Below are 13300 nucleotides of genomic sequence, written 5' to 3'. Positions count from 1 at the left end.
AAAATGGGTTTTCAAGTCTTTTCAGCGGAGAGAAAACGAGCAATGGATATTTGTCAAAGACTTGGAGATGTCTCAGACTGTAGTTAAACAGAGCGCCCACGTCTGGGTACACTGAGCCAGCGAGCGAGCACGCTGGGGGTGTTTACAATAGCCTCTCAGCACTTTGTGCTTCGTGTGAACACAGGATAGAAGAATGAGAAACTGAATAAGAAACCGACTGAGTCAAAGGGGAGAAAATATCTCCCATGGCACTATCGGAAAAGAGAAGGGAGTTTCTCTCTCTCTCTCTCTCTCTCCTGGTGCCTGCCCGACAAATTCCCCCAAGTTGGTCCACGCCTTGTTTGTGGAACGTTGCTGTGTGCATACCAGCTGCTGCATTTCGCCCACAAAACACACAGTCACTGCACCGTACAGTGAAGCGCTTTGATACATCTGACGCCTTGATGATGTGATAAGATGCCGTGTCAAATGCAAAGGTTATTAGTATTATTTCGAAGCGTTTTACAGCTTTGAAGCGTCTCAACGAAGTGATAAGGTGCTATGTTATACAGAGTGCATGCGTGTCAGCATGCACGTGTGTGCATGTGTGTGTTTTGTGTATGTGCGCGGGTGAGCGTGTTGTGTAAGCGTGTGTTATGGGAACTGTTAATTTCCCATCACATTTATTGCCCATTAGCCTCTGTTCACCGGGGAATTTTTTTATTATTGAATAAACGGTGCAGATGGGCTCTGGCCTCATGTTATAATAATAATAATAATAATAATAATAATAATAATAATAATAATAATAATAATAATACAGCACCTTATCACTTAGTTGAGACATTTCAATGCGCTTCACAGGAAATATTGTAAAGTGTAGTGACTGTATAGTTTGTGGGATGAAACGCGGCCATCAAATGAATGCAGTAGTGTCCCTCAAACAGTCGTGGATTGAGCGACCAAAGATTTTTTTTCATGAAAGGATTATTACCCCCGGAAAAACAATCCGCCAATCGACTAACAAGCGGGTTCCTATTTACTGCAGTGTAAACAGAGGCGGGTGGAGTAAGGAAACTTGCGTAAGGTTTCGCTTTGCTGGGGAATCGAACCCAGATCCTCTCGCTTACGAGGCGAGCTTGCAAACCACTACGCTACGGGATTCCAGATTCCTTCCCCCCGCTAACTGTCTGTATGTCTAAAACCTAGGCACCGTCTCAGCGACTGTAACCTTTTCAGTTCCAGGAGGTCATGTTTCTTGCCCAACGATGGAATTTTCCAATAAAGGGGAGCTGAGTCACAGTGAACACAAAAGCTGCAGTAATAACCCGTGGGCTCGCACTGAACCACACAAAACACACACACACACACACACAATCAGGGGCTTCATAAGACCCACCAGCCCTGAGATATTCCGTCTCCATGTAGCAACGCAGGCTTTACTCTACCGCTATTTCTTCATTTTAATCTGGTTTTAATCCTTTGAAATCCTGAGATATTGTTTTAAAGCCATCTGCGGCTCTTAATCATAAAGGGATTGATTTTTTTTGTGTGTGTTTTCAAATTTAGGATAAACAATGGTGTGTGTGTGTTGGCTGGGCATGTGTGTGTACACGTGTGTGTGTGTGTGCGCGCGCGCGAGAGAGAGAGTGCATGCGTGTCAGCATGCACGTGTATGCATGTGTGTGTTTTGTGTATGTGCGCGGGTGAGCGTGTTGTGTAAGCGTGTGTTATGGGTACTGTTAATTTCCCATCACATTTATTGCCCATTAGCCTCTGTTCACCGGGGAATTTTTTTATTATTGAATGAACGGTGCAGAAGGGCTCTGGCCTCATGTTATAATGATAATAATAATAATAAAATAATCCTTGCTTTTAATATTGCTTCTTATCACATCGTTGAGACGGCTCAGAACATATTGTTAATTGGAGTGACTATATTTTGTGGGCGAATCGCAGCAGTCAATTGCGCACAGCAGCGAGTCGTGGATTGAGTGACCAACATTTTTTTTTGGAAGGTTATTACCCCCGGAAAGCGATGCGCCAATCGACTAACAACCGAGTTCCTACTTACTGCTGGGTAAACAGAGGCGAGCGTGTGCAGTAGTTAAACTTGGCTAAGGTTTCGTCCTGCCCCGGGAATCAAACCCAGATCCTCTCGCTTGCGAGGCGAGTGCTCTAATCACTACAGGACTCCAAATGATTTAAGGATGGGGACGCGAGAGACACTCCTATCCACCCCCACCTCCCCCCCTCCCACCACACATCACCCCCACCCTCAGGAAAATGCTTATGACAAGGTTACAACAGTGAAAGCAATCGCCATGGAAATGCCATTAACATGACTCTCGATGTCAGGCTTCTACCTGATGAGATGCTGCACCGAGGAACAATGTGAAATATTTTGCTTTCTAAAGGAGAAACCCACAGGATTTCCTGTTTATTTTGAATTCAGAGCCTCAGACGCTTCCAATCTGAGGGTCAGCTCCCAGCACAAAGCCTCCAGCTGAGGTAGCAGGTATCCAGGCTACAAACGGTAACTTGTGGAGGAATCCACTGATATGTAGGAAGGAACCTCCTGTGAGGAGCATCGAAAGGGAAGTGAAACAGTCTCGAGGGTGAATTATCATCCAGTGCACAGAGAGAGAGAGAGAGAGAGACTCTCTTCTCTTTTCGAATCATGGCACAGGAATCTTTAAAGGTCTGGGACAATAATAATTAGCAACAGTGACTTTTCACCCACAAAATATACAGTCAAATTCACTATTACGCGCTTTGGGACGTCTCGAAGACGTGATAAGGCGCTGTATCAAATGCAAGGATTATTATTTTTATTATTTACACAAACACACAACTCGCCGCTCCTGATAACTCATCATTGAGCCCTTTTACCCTTGGAGTGACGAGTTATCAGGAATTTCCTGTGTATAGATTTAATAATAACAGTCCTTGCATTTGATATAACGCCGTATCACGTCGTCGAGACGCCTCAAAGCGCTTCACAGGATCAAGTGGAGTGACTGTGCGTTTTTATAGTATCTCCTGTGAAGCCAATTAATTGCGCACGGCAGTCGTGGATTGAGAGAGCAAATTATTATTAGTATTATTATTTTTATTTTTTGGAGGGATTATTTAGACAGAGGAGAGGGAGGAGGATTGGCTCTCAGGGTGCGTGGGATCCGAGATATTCCAACATTTTGGAAAGTGATCCTTCAGTGCACTTCCTGCCTGGGAACCCAGCGCAGGGCGCTGAAATGTGCTGTGTGTGTGCTTTGCCCGAGCGAGAATAAACAGTCGGGTTATCTGGATACCAGGTAACGGACACACACTGTTTACACAGCTGGATTCACAAGCTACAGATGTTACAATGGCGCTGGTTTGGGAGCTGGTTGTCGCATTCTATCCCCCCTCTCCCTTCCTCCTCTCCACCCCCCCCCCCACTCGCCCCAGCCCGAAAACAGATTAATGGGGCAAAGATGAATCGTTATCAAGCATTCTTCCCTTGGAGTCAACAACAACAACGACGACGACTAATTGCATTTACACAGCGGCTTTCACATCGGGAGGATGTCCCAAGACGCTGGACAATGAGGGGTTGCCCCCGAGCTGGGGGTTGGGATCAGAGAGAGGGTGGAGGGCTAAGGGTGGGGGCATTGGAAGATGACCTTAATAAAGGGGTTTGCGCTGTTGAGTGCTGTCTCCTGCATGCGTCTCTCTCAGAGCCGTTATTAAATGGATATTAATCGCCACAGCAGCTCTGCCAATGCAGTCTGCCCTGCACAGCACTGCACTGGAGAGTCAGCGTAGACTGTCTGTGGGGGTCGCCGCTGTGCGCAATTGGCTGCTGCGTTTCACCCACAAAGTATACAGTGACTCCACTTTACAGTATATCCTGTGAAGCGCTTTGAGACGTCTCAACAACGTGATAAGACGCCATTATCATCAGTATTATTACACTGTGTGCTCACGTCCCGATGCAGGAGGTGAGGAGCACAAGCGACTGAGGCCGGAAGGACGTTAATTCCCCCCAAATAAAAGCGCTCACTTGCTAGCTTAACGGCCGGTTGCAGGGAACGTTGCTGTGCGTAAAACCGGCTGCCGCTTTTCGCCCGCAAACCGCACAGTCACTGCGCTTCACGGTGAGCCCTGCGAAGCGCTTTGGAACGGGACACCCTCTCGACGTGAAAGGCCCCGTCCCAAAACGCCGTCAGGGTGAGCATTAATTCGACAGCAGACAGAGAATGTTCCGGCTGCGTTTTATTGTCTAATAGAGGAAACGGTGGGGAAGAGAGAAAGAGAGAGCAAGAGAGAGAGAGAGAGAGAGAGAATGAATAACGTATCGTTTTTCGGCTGTAATGCAAAAGAGATGATTAAGGATATAATAAGGGACAGATTTGAAATGTGATTATTGGACGCGTTGCTGTGGGCCAGAGTAACTGGGTGTTTCAGTCAGATCGGGCTGATTTACACCTGCTGGGATCTTAATTGGAAAAACAAAGCACCACAATTTGAGGCTCATTAATATGTAAACGTATGTTAATTCAGTAAGAACCAGGCAGTGATTAAGTATAATTCAGCTTTGTGCTTTTAAGAGAGCAGGAGGGGCCTTCGAGGCTGTTTTCTGACCTGTCTGCGAGGTATCATCGGAAAGTCTGACTTTCACAGAGAAAATAATACTAATAATAAATGATATAATGCTCGCACTTGATATAACGCTGTATCAGGTCGTTGAGGTGTCTCAAAGCACTTCACGGGACCTACTGTAAAGTGAGTTGACTGTATATTTCATCGGTGAAACACGGCAGCCAATTAATGAAAACCATTTAACATCAACTTGTGTTGATGCAACGCACTTCACACAGGACAGCGGGTGGGGTGGGTGGTGGAGGGGGTAGAGAAGGAAGGTCCAGAGGTTGGGGTGTCGTGACTGAAAGCTCACCCCCTGGGTGCTGGCCTGTGTATGGGGTGTGTGGGTGGGAGGGTCTCAGCGTGAAGTTTGCCTTTGGTTGGGTCCTCGCTGTGTGAGTTTCAGCGACTCGCAGCGACTGGCTTCAGGAGAGAGAGGGAGAGAGGGGGAGACAGAGAGAGAGAGAGCGAGAGAAGGAGATAGAAAGGGAGAGCCAGGGAGAGAGGTAGAGCGAGAGAGCAGAAGAGAGTGGGAGAGAGACAGAGCGAGATCAAGAGAGGTAGCGAGCGAGCGAGAGAGAGAGAGAGAGAGCAGGAGCGAGGGAGAGAGAAAGAGGAGATAAAGAGGGAGAGAGACACGGGGAGAGAGAGAGAGAGAGAGAGAATGAAATAGGAGAAAGAGTGAGACAAAGGCAGAGACAGAGAGAGAGAGAGAGAGAGCATGCGAGCGAGCGAGCGAGTCAGAGAGAGAGAGAGAGAGAGAAACCCCTCAGAACTCAAGCAGTGCCATCTTGTGTGTCAGCAGCCGGGACTCCGGCTTAAGGCTAGCCAGAGAGGTGCCTGGGCAGGCCAAAGGTCAGGAGGCGATATAGCCTGTAAATGCTGAGTCCCACAAGCCATGCTGTGCTCCCCGGGACCCCCAAGGCCTTTGATATGGCCAGTGGCCTTCCACTGACCCTGTATACACCTTACATTCTTCCCTTAATGATTGACACACAGTGGGTTTGCGCCCGCAGGCATCGCTCAGGCTTCTGTCTGTCCGTCCGTCCTTCCTTCATCAAAGCAAAATGTTTACAGCTGTTTCTGCTTTCATACGAATAAACAGTATATTTTTTTTTTACTCTCCCCCCCAACTCTTTCTTCTCCTGTTTCACTCTCGGAGTATGAAGCGCTTTTAATCCCTCTAATAATGCAGGTCGTGGTGTGTGCAGACAGTGGGGAAATTCAAATTAATAAAGAGGATCAGGCATACAGACAGAGAGACAGAGAGAGAGAGAGGGAGAGAGAAAGAGAGAGAGAAGAAAACAAGGTGATGGGTTATCAAATCAAAATATTTGTATGGATATTTTTAAAGAGTACGGCTATCTCAACCCACGACTGTTTGTGGTACACTGCTGTGCGCAAATGGCTGCCACGTTTCACCCACAGTACACAGTCAATCCACTTTACAGTATATGGAGTCCTGTAGGTGAGTGCTTAGAGCTCTCGCCTCGAAAGTGGCGAGAGACCCGGGTTCGTTTCCTGGGCAGGACAAAGCGTTGAGCACGTTTCCTCACTCCACACGCCTCTGTTTACCCAGCAGTAAGTAGGTAACCCGATTGACGGATTGCTTTCCAGGTGTAATAATCCCTTGAAAAAATAATAATATTAATTTGGTCATGAAATCCACAGTGTTTGTAGGACGCAGCTTTGCACAATTGGCTGCCACGTTTCGCCCACAAAGTATACAGTCACTTCACTTTACAGTATATTCTGTGAAACACTCTGAGACATCTCGAAGACGTGATAAGGCGCTGTATCAAATGCAAGGATTCTTATTATTATTAACATGGATGATGTGATGAGGAAGTTACTGGCATTAGACTCATCCCCGTCTCCCCAGCTGTTCTCTTCTCTAGGAGGGTGAGAAGAATGTTCTCTCTATCTCTCCCATCTTGTTCTGATTGCTGAGAGAGATTATGGCCGCCTCCTCTCTCTCTCTCTCTCTCTCTCTCACACTCTCACACTCACTCACTCAGTGCCTGGGAAACCAGAGAATCAACATTTGTGCTTTCCAGTGAAAGGCCACCTTGGCTGGTGTCGGCTTATCTGCAGATCTGTAGATACAGGTGTGAAGAGCATCATTCACTCCATCCACACCACAAACACAGAGACACAAATGACCTGCTCAGAGGCAAACCTGGGGGATGTCTTATCTGCTTTATCTAATCACACGCCAGCAGGCTACTTGTGTGTGTGTGTGAGGGGGTGGGGGCGTGTAATGCGGGAGATGGAATTATCTACTTGATAGGGACAAAGTAGGCATTTTAATTGTGGATTTATTGTGGAGTTCTGTAGTCCTGGTTAGCTCACTCGCCTCGCAAGCGAGAGGATCCGGGTTCATTTCCCGGGTCAGGGTGAAACCTTCGGCAAGTTTCCTTACTCCGCGCGCCTCTGCTTACCCAGCAGTAAGCAGAAACCCGGTTGTTAGTCGATTGGTGGATCGCTTTCGGGTATAATAATGCCTCCAAAAGAATGTTTGGTCACTCACTCATCGACTGTTTGGGGGACACTGCTGGGCACAAATGGCTGTCGCGTTTCGCCCACAAAACACACATTGGGGGATTGTTGACCAGGACACTGGGAGAGAGAGAGCCATGGGATCTCTAGCATCCACTTGAACAGGCAGACAGGACCTTGGTTTAATGTCTCATTCGAAGCATGGCACCTCCGACATTGCAAAACACCCCCAGGGCTGCATTGGACTATATGATTCCGAGTCCCAACGGCTTGAACCCACAACTGCCAGACTGACACATGAAAGGGGGTAGAAGGGGAAAGATGAGAGTGGGAGAAAGGGGGGGGAGAGGAGGAGAGAAGTATTGAATGCACAACAGACTTTGCAGAACAACAAGCCTCATCATTCACAAGGTGCTGTGGTTAACTGTCCACAAGGGCAGGATGTGAATCATTTGGAGCTGGGATTGGGGGTTGTGGTTGGGGCTGGGGGTTTTGTTTGGTGGTTTGGAGTTGGGGGCTGGGGGTTGAGGGTTGGGAGTTGGGGTTGGGGATTGAGGCTGGGTTTGGGGGTTGGGGCCTCAGGGTTGGGGCTGGGGGTTGAGGGTTGGGGATTGGGGTTGCGGGGTGGCGCTGGGGGTTGGGGGTTGGGGCTCCAGGTCAGTGATTACTGCTGGCTAATCCCTCTTGTTGGGTTGGAGGAGGATTTACAGCGTGTGAAAGGCTGCAGAGGGAGGGGAGGTGGAGGGAGATTGTTCCAAACGCCAGTGTGTGTGACGGGGTTGGGGGAACAGAGAGCGGGATTAGGCAACGGGACAATGGGAAACAGGAAGATAGGAGACAGGCCAAATGGGAATTACAACAGGAAAAATAATGACATGTTGAAAAGAGGAAATGGAGTATAACCGATCAGAAAGGTGGAGAGGGGGAGGGCAGGGGGGTGAGTGAGGGGGAGCAGGCGAGGGGGAGCAGGCGAGGGGGAGGGGGGGAGGGACTGAGAGGTTCTCAGACAAGACGAAGGGAGGGGAACACTTGCATTGTAAAAGCACATTCACGGCTACAGTTACTGAGCTTTTCTGAGTAAATTAATTTATTGTGTGTCAGCCGAGCTGGTGGCTCAGTGGTAGTTTTGTCAGAGGTGCCGGCCTTCGGATGAGACGTTAAACTGAGGTCCTCGTCTGCCTGTTCAGGTGGACATTAAGTGTGGTGGACATTAAAGATCTCATGCCACGACTGCAGTAAATTTGTTGGCCCAGATTCCCATTGTGCTAACTGTAACATACATAGTAAGAATAATAACCCTAACAATGACCCCTTTATTTGGTATTGGGTCTTTCACGTCAAGGGGAGCATCTCCAACTGCTCCACACGGTTTCACTATCAAGTGTAGTGACAGTACATTTGCTGTCACCCACAAACAGCCATGAAGATGAATGACCATTTCTTGAGGGTGTGTGGGGGTTGGGGGAGAGGATTGTCGGGCAGGAAACCAGCCGAGGAACTCTCTAACGTAACAATCTAGCGCAGTGTGGCTTTCTCTGTGTGATCAGCCTCTGACACAGTCTCCACCACAATCAACAGCAAGTTGCATTTATATATAGCTACCTTCAGGCAGGATAGCATCTCTGAGCACTGAAGCTGTGTGTGTGTCTGTCTTCAAATTGTCACCAGCTCCGGGTGGGGGCTGTTCTTCTTCTGTGGGGTTGGGGGTAAAATCATGAGCAAAAGCAGAACCATCTGTTTCGAGGCTGTGTTCAAACACACACACAGAGTTAATGAGTTGTGGTGTCTGTTTAGTTGCTGCGTCCGTCCGCTGTTCAACGCTGGGGACCAGTCGGTTAGGTTAACAAACCTCCGCCTATCTGAATACAGCAGATTATTAGTCCTTTGTTTTTTTACAACCAATTCGTTCATCGAAAAAGCCCTGAAAACTCGCTTAGTGTGAGCAGCAAAACCTTACACAACTCCGCACCCAAACCCAATCCGAACGTCAATTCATTAGTTATAATAAAACTATTAGCACAACAGCAAACAAAGGAGTAGAGTCAGTGCAGGACAGCGTAGAAGCAAACGGCAGAGCCCCTATCTGTAACAAAACCCCCTCTCTCCACCCCCCCTCTCACCCCGAGCGAGCTTCCAAACCCCAGGTAAAGATAAGCCCCTCCTCCGATAAATAATAAAACTCTACATATTAACCAACAGATGTTTTTGACCCGAGCAGGAAGAGTGGTAGATGTCCGCTGTTATGTTCACTGATTGCTGAATCGGACTCAACATCAGAGGAAAATCTCAGTACATAAAAGGTTTACAGTCAGTTTTATTACTAATGCACATCAGAACCCCCCACTCACCCCCACCCCCCGACTGCCTCTCTCTCTCTCTCTCTCTCTCTCTCTCTCGGGGGCTCCTAACATCTGGTATCTCCTTAAAACTTTATGGCGTTGAATTGAAACTGCCCAGTGAAGCTCTCTGCATATCGCCCACCAGTAATCGCCACTGTGTGCAATGTTATATTAGACACGACCCAAAAGACTTTTATTACTGACTGCTTATGATGTTTATTCCACTCCGTGGTTATATCTTAGTTGCCTTGCAAATAGGCTCAACTTAATGGGTTCCCCCAACCGCCCTTAGAAAATCTGTGGCGTTTTACTAACATTGTCAGGAAAAGACTTGATGATAATAATAATCCTCGCATTTGATACAGCGCCTTATCACGTCGTTGAGACGTCTCAAAGCGCTTCACAGGATATATTGAAAAGTGGATTGACTATATGTTTTGTGGACAAAACGCAGGAGCCAATTGCGCACACGAGTTAGAGGGTTAAAGAGTTAGCGAGTCAACGAGTTAGAGAGTTAGTGAGTTAATGAGTTAGAGAGTTAATGAGTTAGAGAGTTAGCGAGTTAGAGAGTTAATGAGTTAGTGAGTTAGAGAGTTAGTGAGTTTGAGAGTTAGAGAGTTAATGAGTTAGAGAGTTAATGAGTTAGAGAGTTAGTGAGTTAGCGAGTTAGAGAGTTAGAGAGTTAATGAGTTAGTGAGTTAGAGAGTTAATGAGTTAGAGAGTTAGTGAGTTAGAGAGTTAGCGAGTTAAAGAGGGGCTTAGCTTAGGAGAAGTGCGAAAACGAACTCATTTATTTTCTCATGTTCGTCACACAGATCCAATTGAAGGATAAATTGCGGAATTAAATTGTTTTATTTTATTTGAAAAGAAGGGGGGGCGGGGAATAACCCCACCCTGAAATCAGGAAATCATCACTGTTTAATTAAAGCCTAGAATTGGGTCGAAAAGACGCAGTTTTGTTTGGGACCTGCGGAGTGAATATTCACAATGTCTGCACTAAACACTCCCCGACACTTAGAAATGGTCTCCCCTCACCCCTCCTCCCCACCCCTTCCCTTTCTCCCCAACCCAACACCACCACCCCAACCGCCCCGCCCCCCCCCCCCCCCAGGTTATCTCTGGTGTGGTTACAGATGACTTGCTGTCAAAGGGCAGTTCAGATGCCTTCACACCACATCCACTGAAGCTAAAGAACTCCAAATCACTTAACTTTCCACCGTAACAACGGCAGTATTTAAACAACAGCCCCCAGGCGTAATTAAATTGAGCAAAGAGGTTAGTTTACAGCTTATTGTGAGTGGGAAGTCACAGGTGGCTCCCTGACAATGCCAGCAGTAAGCTTAAGGTCTCCCAGTGTAATCCTCAAGGCTTCTGTCCTCGACCACAAAGCTTCCCCGACATCAGCTGTGACTGAAAGTGACCGGCGCGATACACCTGCGCTCTCCCCAAACAGGGATCTGTGGGGGCAACGGGCTTCTTGTTGTGTGAACCCCTTTACACCCTCATTACCCAACGGCTCAGTACAATGAGTACAAGTTATCTAACAATGCTACACGTCCATACTGTGGGGATATGACATACAGCCTGTGTGTAAATCGTGTATATACTGTATGTAATAATAATAATAACCGTAATGATCCTTGCATTTGATATAGCGCTTCATCACCTTGTTGAGACGTCTCAAAGTGCTTCACAGGATATACTGCAAAGTGGAGTGACTGTATTTTGTGGGCGAAACGCAGCAGCCAATTGCAGACAGCAGCGTCCCCACAAACAGTCGTTTTTCTTTCCTAGGAGGGATTATTACCCTCGGAAAGCGATCCGACAATCAACTAACAGCCGGGTTCCGACTTACTGCTGAGTAAACAGAGCTGCGTGTGTGGAGTAACCAAACTTGCCTAAGGTTTCGTCCCGCTGGGGAATCGAACCCGGTATTTGCGCACACTGCTATTTGCAATTGGCTGCTGTGTTTCGTCCGCAAAATACACAGTTAGTAAACGTTACAATATATATTCTGTGCGGCGCTTTGAGACGTCTCAACCACGCGATAAAGCACTATATCAAATGCAAGGATTATTATTATTTTTATTATCTCGTTATTGAAGAGTGGAGAGAGAGAGAGAGAGAGAGCGGGTTCTGTTCCAACAAATCTATCTCTGGGAATCTCCATGTGGAGGTGGGAAGCATGGAATCCTCAGTCTGGTTTGGAGACTCTTAAGCAACGGTGATGGGTTTCCGCGTGTGTCAGACTCTCGACTGACCCCCCCCAAAAAAAACACAAGGATAGTACAGGATGACCAAAAAGTCGTGATATCTACTCTATTATCTAAAAAAACCCAAATATCATCACTTCTTTAAGACTTATTAGAAATTGTAATGGTATCACTCCTTTTTGGTCACCCTGTAGAGAGGGTCAATCTATCCACTGAAGATCGAGGCTTTTGCGTTCGAACGATACCGGGGGAAAGAGATCTCCATGTTATGTTAATTGTGTTAATTAATTAAGAACTCCGTCGCCAGGATTCTCACCTGCACAAACCTCCCGACACCCACCACCCCAGTCCTCGCCAGGCTCCACTGACTCCCAATTTCCGAACGGATCGACTTCAAGATCCTCTCTCTCGTTTTCAAATCCCTTTGTGCCCTCGCGCCTCCCCACCCCAACCGACTTGCTCAGTCCCCCCCACTCCCACTTCACCACCCGCTCGGCTGACTCCGGCCTCCTGCTCGTCCCTCTCCCCCACTCCTCTCCCCCATCGGCGGCCGTGCCTTCAGCCGCTACACCCCGAAATTCTGGAACCCTCACCCTCAATCCCTCCGCCTTGCCCCCCTCCCTCGCTCCCCATTTTCAAATCCTGCCTAAAGACCTTCCTTTTTTGATCGTGCTTACAGTCAACTCCCCCACTCCTCCCGTCTCCCGCCTGGCTCGGGGTCGGACTCCGCCACTGTCAAGCGCTCCGGGACACTACCCCGCACGAAGGGCACTGCGTAAATGCAAGTTGTTGCTGTGGTTGTGTTGAAGGTATGGCGTTTTCTTTCCCTTTCGCCGCAGGCTGTTTGCCACCAAGTGCAGCGGTTGTGGGGAGAAGATCTCGGCCAGCGAGTTTGTGATGCGAGCCCTGGAGAGCGTGTTCCACCTGAGCTGCTTCTGCTGCTGTGTGTGCGATCGGCAGCTGCGAAAGGGCGATGAGTACGTACTGAAGGAAGGCCAGCTCCTCTGTAAGAGCGACTACGAGAAGGAAAAGGAGCTCCTGAGCTCTGTCAGCCCCGACGACTCGGACTCAGGTGAACTACACTGCTTCAGTCAGCGAGCAGTAATAATAATAATAATAATAATAATCCTTGCGTTTGATGTAGCGCCTTATCACGTCTTCGAGACGTCTCAAAGGATACACTGCAAAGTGACTTGGCTGTGTGTTTTGTGGGCGAAACGCGGCAGCCAATTGCGCACAGCAGCGTCCCCACAAACAGTCGTGGATTGAGTGATTCGGGAGGGATTATTACCCTCGGAAAACGATTCGCCAATCGACTAACAACCGGGTTCCTATCCCCTCTGGTTACGGTATGGAGTAAGGAAACTTGCCCGAGCGAAACCTTGGGCAAGTTTCCTTATTAAATGTTGGCCAAACTTCCTTATGGAACAGGTTCCCTAGCGAGACGGTGGAAGCAGACAGTGTTGTTTGTTTCAAGAACAAATTAGATAGATTTCTGTTAGACAATAATATCTGGGGATACAGTGTATAGTTTGCGACACGACATGTCAAGCGACTGCCAGGATGGTGGAAGGGGAAATAGATGGACCTTGCTCTTCTTTTGCCAGCGAATTATTATATTCTTATGTAATATTATGTCGGAGT

General features: G+C 47.9%; 1 protein-coding gene across 1 annotated transcript in view; it reads left to right on the top strand.

The window, feature by feature from the left end:
• The window catches only part of LOC103190780 (LIM/homeobox protein LMX-1.2), a 35601-nt gene that overhangs the window by 17839 nt on the left and 4462 nt on the right, over positions 1-13300 (top strand). Inside the window, exon 2 of the mRNA XM_007911669.2 lies at positions 12496-12728. Coding sequence (XP_007909860.2) covers positions 12496-12728 — 233 coding nt within the window. The remainder of the gene's footprint in view (positions 1-12495; positions 12729-13300) is intronic.

This window comes from Callorhinchus milii, unplaced genomic scaffold, assembly GCF_018977255.1.
Source record: "Callorhinchus milii isolate IMCB2004 unplaced genomic scaffold, IMCB_Cmil_1.0 Scaffold8, whole genome shotgun sequence".
NCBI lineage: Eukaryota > Metazoa > Chordata > Chondrichthyes > Chimaeriformes > Callorhinchidae > Callorhinchus > Callorhinchus milii.
This window is presented reverse-complemented; position numbering and strand designations above follow the sequence as displayed.